Source organism: Cinclus cinclus, chromosome 7 (genome assembly GCF_963662255.1).
Source record: "Cinclus cinclus chromosome 7, bCinCin1.1, whole genome shotgun sequence".
In the NCBI taxonomy this organism is placed as follows: domain Eukaryota; kingdom Metazoa; phylum Chordata; class Aves; order Passeriformes; family Cinclidae; genus Cinclus; species Cinclus cinclus.
This window is the reverse complement of record NC_085052.1, coordinates 16383400-16397928: the sequence shown is the minus strand read 5'-3', so window position 1 is coordinate 16397928 and position 14529 is coordinate 16383400. Positions and strand designations below refer to the sequence as shown.

Below are 14529 nucleotides of genomic sequence, written 5' to 3'. Positions count from 1 at the left end.
TTACACTGGTAATTACATTTTATTTTGTAATGTTTATTGCATATAAGGAATTTGGAACTAGAAATTGAAATTTGGTAAAAATACCGATTTTAAAAATTAAAATTTGTTGTTTTTAAAGCCAGAAGTCCTGATGATTATTCAAATTTACAATTTAGTGAGTTATGAGCCATAGAAAAATAGCTGTATGTGCCACAGTTATTTAAAATTCCTGGCAGTGTACCAGCTTGGGTACACTGTGGTGTGGTAGGTTTATGGGCTGTATTACTACCCTTCTGGTGGTTTTTCAGAATGTGGTCAAAGTGAAGTGCTTTCCTTAGAACAGGTGTTGTTCTAAGATGATGATGGGTTTTAGCTTTTATATACTCTTACTGCATGTCTTAGTCGAATGTATTTCTGTTAAGGGGAAAGGGAGATGTACATATTAAAAAAATTTGATAGGTTAATACTTTAATTATTCTAGAATGTGTATTCTCATTTGCAGAATTAAAGTTTAGATTTGTGTGGAAATATTTTTCTAACTGAGAGCACAGATGCCAGATAGCAGGAGCATTAGTCTTTAGGTTACTGTGAGGTTGAAAATCATGATGTGCAGGAAGTGTGTGTATATTTTTTATGAGTTGATCTACCTTCTTCTGATATCAATTGATGACTTGGAACTGAGATGAAAATTAAAATATTCATAGTGAGACTTCTGTCATCTTGGGTAAGCCTCTTAACCCCACCTATGCTTTGCAAATTCTGTAGTAACAAACTATATCTAATAGCACCCAGTGCTGATTAACCAGATGAACTGGCACAATCTTTTGGAATTCTGATGTGTGATTTCACTTCTCTTTGCTGTTAAAACACATAAGTGCTCAACACTTCCCAGCAGGGACTTGTGCAGGCTCGTTGGTGACAGCACGTACAGGTATTCAAGCAAGGAGTCTTTTAGCACTTTTTTAACCAATGTTTGTTGGTCAGCCTTTCTTCAGTGGCAGCAGATGCTGACCATTTTGAATCATTAGGGAGTTTTACCCAGGTAGTCAGTGTTGAAATTTTTTGTCACAGCTTAGGATTTTTGGCCTCACATTGCACATCCTGGGAAATCTGTCTAAACTACTTGAATATATTAGGGCTGTTTGGAGAAAGGCACATGTGTCACTTTCTTCTGTTTAAACTGAGCTGGATGTAGTGAGAAGTATAAAAGTAGACATTAGGATGCAGGAAGTTAGACTATCATTGATAGCATCCTAATTGTATTGTGTTTTCCTCACAGTAATCCAAGGATATCTTCATATCTTGCAAATTAATACTTGAGTTTTTTAGTGTAATGGAAAGGAATTTTATGGTACCTCCTGAATCAATTTGAAACAAACTTACAGAATTATTATTTGTGTCTTATTTTATTACCAGTCTGATTTCAAGATAAAAGGTATTTAAGAATTCTGTGTAATTCCTCACTAGGAAGATTACTCCAGCAGTAATGTAATTACTCTAGCCCTTTAGAGCATACTGTCATCTTAATTACAGGGGTTGGAGGAAGGAGCCAAAAATCAGTTTTCCACTTTCAGCAATTTCATCACTACTATCAACCAAAAGAAAGAAGGCATCGGAAACAGAAATTCGCCTACGCAACTTGTTATACCCAACATCAAAAATGGTAAGAGGAAAAAGGACCTGTGTTACTTAGTTACCAAGTTTAGAAGGTGCTCAATTTTCTGCCAGTACTTGTATTGTGGTAGTGCCAAAAATCTAGAAATCTAGATTTCATTAAATTACATGGTGTTGTACACTGTACAGGTAGTGATATATATGATGGCCCATCCTCAGTAGAGGTTGTGTCATAGAGACAAGTTGGATAAGAAAAAACAAATAGACCTGGAGGATGAAATAACCAGCTGAAGTTTTAAAGAAGGTACTGATTTGGCAGTCAATCTGCAGATATTCTTTGTCTAGCCGAAATCAGTGTCTCTAGAAATTGTCAGAACTTTAGAAAAAAAAGATTATTGTCATCTGAAGGATGGCAGGAATGAGGCAAGCATAAGGCTTTTAAGGGAGACAGTTATTGTGAGATAGTGTTTTTAAGTGAAAATGAAGACCAGTGATGGCAACAAATAAAATGCACAGGCAACACCTGGTAAATTCTGAAGAGCTTGATAAGTGAGAAGGAAGGTGGTTGTACTGTGATGAAGTAACAATACTTGATGAAAAGATGGAAAGTGTAGCTCTGTATTCAGTGTGGTAGGCTAGAATCATGAAGCCTAGATAAGATGATGTTGTGGTCAGACCTATTCTGCTGTGGTTCACTAAGTCTTTGCAGCAGCCAGTGAATTTGAGGCAAGGAGGAGGCTGAACTGAAAGATCTCAGTAATGTGACTTTGAAACAAAACTGTTGACAACTATTGTCAGTTTCAAAGTTGTGCAGAAAAAGGTGGTTTATAACTTGCAACATTCGATTCTTACTGAAATAATCTTTTATTGGTCCTGTTGGCTATACTGCAAAACTAAACATGCAAGACTTTTTTGCTTTTTAACCTGTTTTTTGTCAAAAAACCCAAAACAAAACAAAAAACAGAAGGAGCTTTCTACTTCCAAAACAAGGACAATCACTGAAACACAGAAGGCTTGAATGATACCTCAGACAGGATTTTTTTGCTTAGTTCAAATACCTTTCTACTACAAAGGAAACCACAGTGGCTGGAGATGGCCAGTAAAGAATTCTCCCACTGTGGCATAACATACCAAAAATCTGCTTCTCCACTGACCCCTCCCCCCCCCTTTTTTTTTTTTTTGGTACCTAGCAAGAATGATAAACTCTAAACACCACTCTCTTGAAGTGCCCTCAATTTTGCTGCAAACAGTGCTGTCCTAGTTGTAATTACTGTCTCATAAGTACTCACTTGTTAATTTTCACCACACTAATGTGTGGCAATATTTATTATAATCAAGGATATATTTGAGCAGATGCTGTGGTAGTTTCAGGATCAGAGTAACCTGCCTATATAAAACCAGAGTATTTTTAGGAACAGTAGAAGATGAATTCAAAATATTTTGAGCCAGTATGTGTATTCTGTGGAGAAATTTAAACAAATTATCAGTTAAAAATGCTGCTTTTGCTAATCTGGCATTCAGATATTGCTTGGTGTTTTGCTGTTTGGGCTTTTTTTGCACTTTATCTATACATGTGCTATGTCTGAACATGTGTAGCTGTATATATATATAGAGTCATAATGGAAATACTTCGGGCTCAGAACGTTAGTTTCATTGAAAACAAAAGTGTGGAAAAGCTAACACTGGTAAACACAGCATGAAAAGTAGGGGGATGTTTGTGTGCTACATAGCTGCCACATGTATCGAGTCTTCTAGTGTAACAATGATCTGGTGTGAAATTCATATACTAAATAGATTGTTCTAGTTCTTTTCTAATGTTAAAAGTAGAGTCAGTAAATTTTGTTTGCTTCATCTTCTTTGAAAATCTTCATCAGCCAGCAGGTCTGGTGTTCATAACAAAAATAATTGCAGTATTTATTTACCCTGAACTTCCCTGGACTACTCAATTCTGATTTGTATCAATGAGATTTTCTTCACCAAAGTTTTTGATCATTCCTTAAGCAGTCATGCATTGCTGAATCTTTTTACTTGATGTAACTGGGCAAGAAGCCAGAAATTACTGGTTTTTCTTGTCTTGTAATATTGTGTTATTGCTGCTTATCAACTCCATAAATAAAGTTTCCCATTTCTACTCAATGAAAGTCAAGTGACGGATCTTAATTAGTATTCTTTACTGGCAGAAGAACAAATAAATCTGTGTACAAATAAACTTGAATGATGACAAAACATACTGAAGTTGACCATATGCGTTAAAGATACTCTTCAAAATCAATTTTAGTATACGTAAATTAAACTGCATGTAAAAGAATTTGTATTGCTGGCATGGTACAAGTTACCAGCTCAGCACCTGCAGCCTCAATTTACTGAATTGAGAAGCAGTGTCTTATCTTAAAATAGTTAAAGTTCCAGCTGTGAGAATGGACAAGGTTTCATATCAGTAATCGACGCCACCCTCAGGGGATTGAGGGCAGTTCTGATCTGTTATCTCACGAGTGGTGGCTGAGTTTAGTCACAGTGACAGTGTCTCTGTCATGAGCGAAAAAAATCTGCTTTTGGATTCATGGGACTTTGTTAGCATCTGTCACCCTGCTGTGATAAGTGGAGTAGGCAGTAGTGTAGTGATACTACTTTGATGTTTAGCTAATTTAAAAAACCCAAATCTTCAAAAAGCCTTAGTGGGGTCTTAGACAATTCATAGAGGATTTTCATTATTTTTATATGGCTTTCGAGGACACTTTTATTTTTTGTAGTGTATTTTATTCCAAACATATGTGACAATTCTTATAAATGCTTTTAAAAATGAGCAGCATAAATCAGACTGCAAGAGTGTTTGAGGATATTTGTGAAGACACTGTCAAAATGAGTGTTGGAAATGTAGTGGAAATCTTTTTTCATGTTTTGGGTGGGCTTACTGTGGCTGACTGCCAGACACCCACCAAGCTGCTCTATGGCTTCCCCTTCTCAACAGAACATGGGGAGAAAATAAGATGAAAAAGCTCATGGGTAGAGATAAAGACTGGGAGTACATTTTGCAATTATTGTCATAGGCAGAACAGAATTGAGAATATTAATTTATTGCAGTTAAACAACACAAAACTCAAAACACCTTCCCCTTCCCTGCTTAGCACACTTTCCCTTGTTCTCAACTTCTCTCCAGTTCTGCCAGCAGCCTGATCAGACATGGGCTCTCCACTGGCTGCAAAGGAATCTCTGCTCCAGACCCTGGAGCACCGCCTCTTTCTCCTTCTTTTCCACTCAGTGGGTGTCTGTAGGGTAGTTTCTTTCTCTTTTTTCCTTCCTTTTTTTTTTTTTTTCTTTTAATCCCTCCTCTCTCTCAGCTATTGTGCAGCTTTTTTTACCCTGTCCTAAATATATTGTCACAGGGGTGCTACCAGTGTCGCTGCTGGGCTCAGCTTTGGCCTGTGCTGGGTGTGTTTTGGAGCTGTGTCAGTCACAGAGGCAGCCTCATCTCTCCTTTCACAGTAGCTGCAGTGGTGCCAAGCCTTGCCACACTAATCTGATCAAATATTCTCAGATCAAATAGAAAGGAAGGAGTAGAATGGAAAGACCTTGGCAAAGCACTGCCAGTTGTACTAGAATAGGCAGCCAGATTTATTGGTAAGTGTTCAAAGATGCCTCTGTTTCACAACTAATTCTCTGTTAGGAAAAAAAAATTGCTTTTCCCATTTAGTTTTTTGGAGAGATTCTTCTTGGAAGCTGTAGATGATTCATAATTATCTCTAGCTAAAATTCTATATAACAGTGTAGAAAAATGGACTGAAGTCTTGTCCTTGTATGATAGTTGGACTTCGGTATGGTTGTTCATGAGATTTTTCTTAGCAGTAAGGAGCACCAGTGTTGCAGTTTGTATATTAAATATTTACAATCTATATTGGAAATATAGTAACGGGCAACACTGCTATTTTATTAGTTAGCCAAATTTTCCATCATGTCTGCATGTGGACATGGTAAGAAAAATTCTTTTTTGAAGAATTAGAATCAAACATTTGGTGTTTCCTTTTTTCCTAATACCAGTTTATGTTAGATGCATTGTATTTACTCTTCTTTACCTTTCTTTCAAGGGAGAGACCTGCCACCTCTTTGCCTCGATGTACGGCAAAAGCAGCGTATGTCTATAGATGCATTACCCCAAGAACTGAAAGCACCATTTCCTCCTGAACCTTCCCTTCCAATTCGAACCAAAACTGTGAAAGATTTTCAGTAAGTTATACAGGTGTTCCTAGAAGTGTGGTTTCTTCCTTTCTTTGGAATTCTTTTCGTTTTTTGCCTAATTCGTACATTTGGTTTTGTTATCTTCAAATAAAGGAACAGTTTCAGCAAGACTGGTAAGGAGGTAGTCTGGTTATGATGGTGGGATTGATAACTCTGTTACTGAGAAAACTATCAAAATTCTTTTTCTAGCTTGAAATGTTCCACACAGAAAATGGCAAAACCTATACTTCAGAAGTAGAAATGCAGTGAACGTTTAGTTTTGGAAAATAATATTATAGCTTTTCGTAGGCTGGCAAATCCCTTGCAGTCTTACGTGTTTTGGTTATACTGGCAATTATTTCTCTCTTCCACGTTTGAAATTTTGTGCTTCCAGGGAGGAAAATAAATGCTTTTTGATTATTCAGTGTGTATTTGGTGGGAAAGAAAAAAACGGTACAAAGGAAAATTTGCAAAGAGGTGATCCTTTACTGGTATTCAGGTGATCCAAAGAGATGAATTTTTTTCCATATTCAGCTTTTTGTATCTATTGACTATTGTCTCTAGACAACCCGTGGCAGTGTTTGTAAAAAACTCCTTCCTTATAGCTAATCTAAATCAACCCTCCTGCCAGTTAAAGCCATTAGCCCTTGTCCTGTGCGCTTGAATCCCCAGCTGTGAGCCCCGAGCACCTCTCCATTTCCCCTCTCCCACCGTTGCCATCCTCCAGGCAGCACTAGGTCTTTCTCAGCTGGATCTTGAGCCTGCTCCCTGCAGTGAGCTGGGTTTAGATTTCCCCATGCTGAGGATTTCTTGCACAGCCTGCAGCAAAGCGAGAGGAAGCAGCTTCCAGGGGAAGGCCTTGCACAAGTCCAGGTAGTCTGTATCATTCTTCCATCACCCACCAGCACTGTAACCCTACTGAAGAAGGCCACCAAATCTGTCAGGCACAATTTGCCCTTAGTGAAGCCACGCTGACTGTTGCCAGTGGCCACCTTATCATGTGCCTAAGATTAAGTTCTATTTGAAAAATTTTAAAAGAAATAGCATTTTGAAGAAATTTTATTGAATTTGCGTAGTTTAGGAGCCCTCATACTTAAATTCTGAGAAACTTTATCATGTCAGTGTAGCTACAGCTTAATTCTGTTCTGTTCTGCTAATTATTTGTCCTAACACACTGAATTGTGACATTGTGAATTAACATTTTGAATAAAAGACATTGCTCAGATGTATCAAACACAAACTATGCTTTTGTTCTCTTATAATACCATGATCTTTAAATGACAAGGAAGAGGTTAGAATGATACAGATATTATGCTTGTTTGTCTTCTAAGTGTTCTTAGTGAGAAAAGCTTAAAGTTACAGTGCATTTTAAAGTCTAAGTGGCTGGAAAGATCAAACCATTACCAGTATTTGAATATATTTTCTCTAGGGATGATATGGAAAAGTCGAAGGCATCGGGAGATTGGAAAGCTGTACATAATTTTTATTCTACAACTTTTGATTCTTTCTTGGAGATAAATGCTGCATTTAAGGTAGAAATTAATTCCTAATACTATTTAGTAATCACAGTGCTTTGTATCTTCAAAATGTTTCCAGAAATACCTGTTAAAGGCTTTCAGCCTTTCAAGGCCACTAAGATAATTTTGTCATGATCTCACCTGCCTTTTGTAGACAATCTGTTACTGCATTGATTTATTGATTCCAGTTTAAGCAATTATTTTTCAAGTTTTTGGCACTTCAAAATTCCAGTATATAGTTTGTTTGTGTGACACTGTGACTGTGTAGGTACTTTCTACACAAATTACAGTTTTAAAACCTCCAAGCTAATGCAGAGGCCCAAGCAAATTTGCAAATAGAAATTCCCTATCCCTAAAAAAAGGTATGGTATGGGCTCTGTTATAGCTGTTCATGTATTATGATGGCATACTTGATTTTCCTAGGGAACAGTTATATTTGTGTTTCTGAGTTCATGCTAAATTATTATTTCCTGCCTACTATAGAGCAAAATGTGCTTATGATATTTAATATGGATGGTAGAACCTGAGCCGGGACAAAATAACCTGTGACCTTTAGTTATTTAACAAATAATGAATGCTTAAAATTGTCTTGCCTTTGTCTGATAATGAAGCAACAAGAAAGATGAAAGTTCAATGTAATTCATTATTTGAAACCCTCTTACATTTTTAATATGGAATGATGTCATGAATATGTGTAGTATTACTATTGTTTGGCTCTGTCTTCAGCATACTAATTAAGGAAACTTATATTCTTGTGTTTTGATTAGGAAAATATTTATATCTGAACATGTTTACCTAAGCTTGCTGTTAAACTTACATTTTCAAAGATAGCTATAAAATATTCAAAATGCTTCATCTATTACCTAACTTACAGAAAGATACCAGTTCTCCATTTAATACCATTGAGGACTCTGGAATCGATGCAAAATTTGTGAATGTTGTCTATGATGCCTTATTAAATACTGTAAGTAGAAAAAAAGGATTAATGTTTTATACCATTTATACCAAAAGTTTTTCCCAGATAGGCATGATTTCTGAAGAATCTCTCAAAACATACTTTAAGTGATCCCATGAGAATTTTCATGGAATCATGACAGCCGCTCTAGTAAAAGAGGAGGAAAATTTTCCTACTAGTAAAGCATAGTTTATATTGTGATAGGTCTTAAAGACTACATATCTTTGAGATATTACATGGCTGTGATGGGACTGCACGATGGGAAATAAAGCATGAGGATGGGGATAGTAAAATGTAGGTCCTGTGCCTAGTATACAAAGAGCAGGCGTAGTTTAGAATTTATATTTACAGGGTTTAAGTGTTGAAAGGCACCGTTGGCACAACCCCACACTCAGCTAGTACGTCTGTGAGGACGATACTTGGGAGCTCAGCATCTTAACACAAAAGATTTCTTAGCTGTCTTGGAATGCAAGCAAAGCAAAGTTGCTTATTTGTACAATATCTTGTACTGAATATGTATAATTACTTGAGATATCATTTTTCCTCTCCTTTCTTCATAGCCTCAAGATGTTCAGAAGTCAGTCCTAAAAGGAATAATTAATGGTCTACTACAAGAATGGACAGGGTAATTATATAATTATAATAAATGTTTGCATCAGTGCCATGCCAGCACTTAAATATACAATATGTTTGATCTTTATCGTTTTGGGCAAAGAAAGAAAATGTGATACGACTTATTTGATACATAAGAACTTAATTCTTTTTGGCAAATCTGCTGAAATAGATCTTGAACTCTGTAAGCTGGCATTGAACTTCTGAGAGGCGGATCCATACCCAGTGATGCAGTCCATCACCAAATCTCAGCTGCTTGTTGCCAGGGCATTTCTTTGGACATCTGAATTGTGAGATGAATTAGGGAATTTAACTAGGGTAAAAATTATTCTCATTGTCCACCCCCAACAGCAACTAGGACAATTCCCTGATCCACAGTTTGCTTCACAATACTGCTTGTGTGTGGCAGTACTACAGAAGGAGCAGTGCAGGATGCAGAAGGGGTTAGCCCAAAAGCAGGAAGCTTTTTGGAGATGGCAGCATCTTAGCACGAAGCAATAGAAGTGAGAGTGTGTAGTGTAATTCATGAGAAGGTATAGCAAGAGACAATGGTTTGTTGTAACTCACATGTGACCCAGATCTTAGCTACTCCTTTTTCCAACTTGCACTGCTTTTTGTGCTGTTGCTGACTGGATTTGTGGTTATGTAAAAGTCTTGATAAACACGAAGAAGTGCAGAGGCTGCAGTAGTACAAGTGTATGGAGAATTCTTGCAGAAATAGCAAAGAAGAGTGAATAAACTCCTTTATGGTGTCTCTTGAGATAGACAATAATGAAGATTTCCTTCTTTGGAACACCTCTGACTCTTCAATTCTGACCTTTTTTTGCCCTTCTGTCATGTTTTAAAAAGACAGATAATAAATAGCCTGCTGCCTTTAGAGAATTGTCAGAATCTTTAAATGTCCTTTTCAGCTTTTGAGAGCAGTGAAGATTCTTAAGTACGGTATTCTATACATATTAGCAAAGCAAAATAAAATCGTCCATGATTTTATGACTCTTAATGTCTGTAAATTATGGATACATATGGTTCTCTTTATTACTTCGTTTGTTCATAGGCCACGAACAAAAGATGATCTTAGAGCATATTGTATACTTTTACAGGTAAGGAAAAGACAGTATTTTTATGTAAGTATGTGTCTGTTTAACTTATTAATCTATAAACCAGTATACTATGCAAACCAAGATAGTTTGTATAGCTGAGATATTTCACATGCAATTTCCTGTTGCAAGAATGTATTAAAGTAAGGAAAAAGTGTAATGCATGATGGGAATGGGAGCTTAATGGAAGACAGTTGATGGGGAAAGGTTGCATAGATTAAAACAATGCACTAATAGACAAGTAATTGTTTCCTTCTATTTTCTGGGTTGAAAGAATAAATATATTACCTACTTATTTGTTCTTATGTTGTCCTTCTTCCCAGATTTGCTTTATCAGGGTGCTGTAACTCTGAAAGTTTCAGTATATGGACTTTGTGATGTTGCTGTAACTTTCTCCAGTGTTGCATTTTATCCAGTCTATCTGGCTGACTTTGTCCAGTCTGTCTGACTGGTTGCAGCATCTGATTGCACCTCTTACCTTTGCTGCTATAGTTAGCTTGCATTTATAGCAGATTTTCCCTTTATAATTTGCTAGTGTACCTAACACCTCTGCACACAAGGAGCAGTTTTCTGCTGTTATTTGAGAATATCAAATAGCAATTTAATTTATTGAGACAATAGTTTAATGTTCTGGGGTGGCATACACTAGCTGTGAATTAAAAAGAATATCTACTGCTGAAATGAGGGAATATGTGAACACGTGGAACAGAGGGAAAATTAGTTTGGATTGATATGGGATAGACAGGAGCTATAAGAATTTGTATTACTTACATGAAAAGCTCACTTAGGGAGTGTAGTTTGTGTTACAATGTAAAGAATAATCCAGAATATGAGTACTGCCTTTGGGCTACCTGTGGGCTTTCTTTTGGGGAAAAAAAGAAATCATACTTCTACAGTAGAGCAGTTGTATATTTTTTGGCTAGAAGTTGTGAGTTGTTTTTTCCCGTAGTTTTACCACTGTCACAGCTGTTTTGTGAACTACTTTCCTGTGTAATTGTACTGGCAACAACAAACATAAGAAAAAATCCTAATGACTTTTTTCCCTTTATGCAGTTTATTAACCTAACACTTTTTTTAATCTTTTTCAGAATCCTCAATTTAGTAACACTTCTACTTATGTCATCTATGCTCACTTGCTAAGACAGATAGCAGCCTTAACAGAAGCTGACCATCATTTCCTAGTGCACTGGTCTAAAAAGTAAAAAAAAAAACCAAAACCCCACGTTACAAATTCCATTTCTAGGATTACAATTGTTACTGTATTTCCATTGATGTTGACTGTTTTATAAATTATATAAAACTTAATTTAATGGAGTAAAGAGGTTGGTTTTGTGGCTTTCAAATACATGTGGACATAGCCCACTAAGCGATACTGATTTATAGATGCAAAATGTATATAATGTATAAAACAATACATTTATGCAAAAAAGCTTTAATCGCAAAATTACTTATCAGAGTTAATTTTCGCTAACACATGCAAAATAAATATTTGTGTATCAATTTTTAGTTATATGTTTACATGGTACTATTAAAACAAACATCTTTATGATCTGTGTTTAAATAAAGTTTTATCTTGAATAACTTGCAAAAGATACTATAATGTTGCTGTAATGTACAGGAACCACAAAGGAACTAGAGGCCTGGCTTCCTAGTGCAATAGAGTGAGAGAGTGTGGTTATGGCATTAGGTTTGTAATTAATCAAAATAACTCTAATAATACCTCACTAAAAAAGTCATATGGGGCAGCCGCCCAAAGAGCAGCTCCTAAGTTGCTGTGCAGATTGCCTTCCATGTACTGACTGAGCAAAAAGTTCAGTTTCAGGTAAAAACAAAGTTTGGCCACATGTGCAATTTCCAAATCTCCTAGGAAATCTTAATTAAGGATTTTCTTTTTTGCAAAGATGGTAACTTAATTTCGCTCCTTCTCCCTATCTCCAGATTTGCTTAAAATTGTGGTAAAATATTACTTCATTGGAACTGCATTTACAAACTGCATTGACAATTTATAAATGCAGTTCTGATTGTGCAATAGACATGTCAATGGTTTTAGTCTTAGAGCATGTATTAAAAATGGAAACCATTAAAATAGGAGAGCTCTTGTTTAGAAAAGGATAGTTCAGCATGCCTACACATATATGTGTGTTGTTGTGGTAGTATGGAAGTGGTGCAGCATGTAATTTAAAATGTGAACATGGCACAAGTATATGAAGCATATACCACGTTTTATTTAAAAGGAACGTGTATCTCAAATCAGACTTCCTCAGTATTCAGTGTGAAGTGGAATAGATAAGGATTTTTATTTTGTTTACTGAAAGTCAGGAACAGATAACAATTCTATTGCTCTTGTTCTTTATTTTTCCACAGACTTAAAGAGCATAGTTAGGGGTGCACTGAAGAGAATTACCATGTGTCAATATTTAAAAGCATGCTTCTTCAAAGTTTACATTTGGAATTTTTTTTTATGTATGGGACAAAAGCATTAAAAATATAATTTACACAATTAAAATTGAATCAAATATTTTAATGAAGGTGTTTTTTTAAAAAGCATTGAAATTTGATAACAAACTCTAGTGTAGACAGTGATCATATGAGAGTAAGTGCAGCATGTTTGTTTTAGGATTTCACAGAAGAGGTTCAAGCAGGTGGTGGACAGGTTACTGCAATTTATTTCTTTACGGCTGTTTCCTGCAAAACCTGAGGAGTTTCCACCTATGGTGAAATGTACCTGGTGGATTCCATCAGCAACAAAAGTCCTGGCTTTATTTAGTAAGTATTTTTCTTGAACTGTGTATGCATATATATGTTTTCATATGTATATTTGTGTGTGTATATGGGGTTTGTTTTTTATATACACACACACGTCTTGGGAGAGAATAGGTTTTTACTGCTCCTCTTCTGGGGGAAGCTAATAATGATGGTGACACTGTACAAACCACAATAAAGTGCTAAAATGTAGTAAGCAAGAGACTTCTGTTGGTAAGTCTTCCTTCTTGCTTTCCAGTAGAGGATAATTGCTGTGCAAAGTTTTCCTGTGACAGCAACTGAAGATCATTCAAACAGAAATCCACAGAAGTAACCAATGGTTAAGGTTTTCCCTGAGATTTATAAAAGAAACTGTCTTAAACTTGTAGCTGCTAGAATTTCTTCTGTAGTGCACCTAGCCCCACAGAACTATTTAGCTTCTGAAGGAAGTTAGGCAATGCAGGTGCCTGTTAGATCCAAAACTGCAGCTTAAAAAAAGTAAATCCCTGCTCTGTTCAATATAGAGCGCAGCAGATTTGACTACTGCAAATGTAAACCTTCAAAACTGCTGCCAAATGATGAGAGCACCTACTTTCTCCTTTTTAGGAGAAGACAAAACCACCAAATTAAAATTAAAATTGGAACTGAGGTTTTTTCACCATCAACTTAAAATTTTTACTTAAAAGTATTTTGCACAGTTGTGCCTGTCCAGAGTTAGGAATATTAGCACACGTGTATCTAAACCCAAGATGTGTTTATAGGCATCTATGAAAGAGTTGCTTGTTCCTCAATTCTGGAAAAAGAACCCTTTTTTCAAAAGACACTGTTTTTGTCTGACTGACCAAAATAAAATTATGCTGAAGTGTAAATAGAGAAAACCTGTTAGCTGTTTGACATTTTATGAATGCCATTATATAGTGAGATAGCTTAAATGCAAATTGGCTTTCTTCCTTTGGTCAAGTACTTAATTTTTTTGCAGGTCTAGATGGTATACTGGGAAAAATGTAGATTTTCTAGCCATAGCTGCTTGAAATTATATGGATTTCTTAAACACTTTAATTTATCAAGCTGCTTTTTCATCAATTTCAGCAGAACATAGGGCCCTTTATCCATAAAACCTTAATTTAGTGTATGTCAGTAAGGAAACCAGAGTCAAACTGAGGTTTCCTTATCATAAGTGGGCTGAGGTAGGGATTTTCTCTTTTCTACAGCAGTTAATGTGATGTCATGTAGTGTTATATTGTAGCTATAGCTCTGTAGCTAAGACCGAGCTAATTTCTGTAGCTAAGTTATTAATTTTTTGTGTTATTTTAGTCTTGGCTTAAAGTTTTTGAGATCACTGGTGCTCATGATGCCAAGAAATGAGATGTGCTGAATCTAGGCCTTATTTAAAAGACTTACATGTTTTCTTTGCAGATGCTGCAAATAGTCTGATTAGCCCTCCTATTATTTCATATACGGATTTCTATAATTCTACACTTGATCATATTGATCTTATGGAAGAATATCATAACTGGCAATGCTATGGGAATTCTCACAGGTAAGAGGAATAACTGGTTGTTTCTTGTTGAGTAGTACTTCAAAGCATTATATCGATGCTATGAATATCTGTATTGAATGTAGTGGATATATAGTGTATATATGGTATGCATACCATTTATGTGTACTTAGGTCCACATTAAATATTGTATTCTTATATTGGAAAAACATATTACAGCTGCCTTTGCAAACTAGAATAAATATGTAAAATATGGATGATAACAAAGTAATTATTAATTATTGGCATGGACTTCTGACTGTG

At 35.9% G+C, this 14529-nt stretch overlaps 1 protein-coding gene across 1 annotated transcript in view; it reads left to right on the top strand.

Annotated features, from left to right (window-relative positions):
- Positions 1 to 14529, top strand: part of HECTD2 (HECT domain E3 ubiquitin protein ligase 2) — a 30909-nt gene that overhangs the window by 2899 nt on the left and 13481 nt on the right. Inside the window, exons 2-10 of the mRNA XM_062496314.1 lie at positions 1513 to 1642; positions 5676 to 5814; positions 7235 to 7337; positions 8197 to 8286; positions 8838 to 8902; positions 9944 to 9989; positions 11075 to 11184; positions 12604 to 12752; positions 14145 to 14268. Coding sequence (XP_062352298.1) covers positions 1513 to 1642; positions 5676 to 5814; positions 7235 to 7337; positions 8197 to 8286; positions 8838 to 8902; positions 9944 to 9989; positions 11075 to 11184; positions 12604 to 12752; positions 14145 to 14268 — 956 coding nt within the window. The remainder of the gene's footprint in view (positions 1 to 1512; positions 1643 to 5675; positions 5815 to 7234; positions 7338 to 8196; positions 8287 to 8837; positions 8903 to 9943; positions 9990 to 11074; positions 11185 to 12603; positions 12753 to 14144; positions 14269 to 14529) is intronic.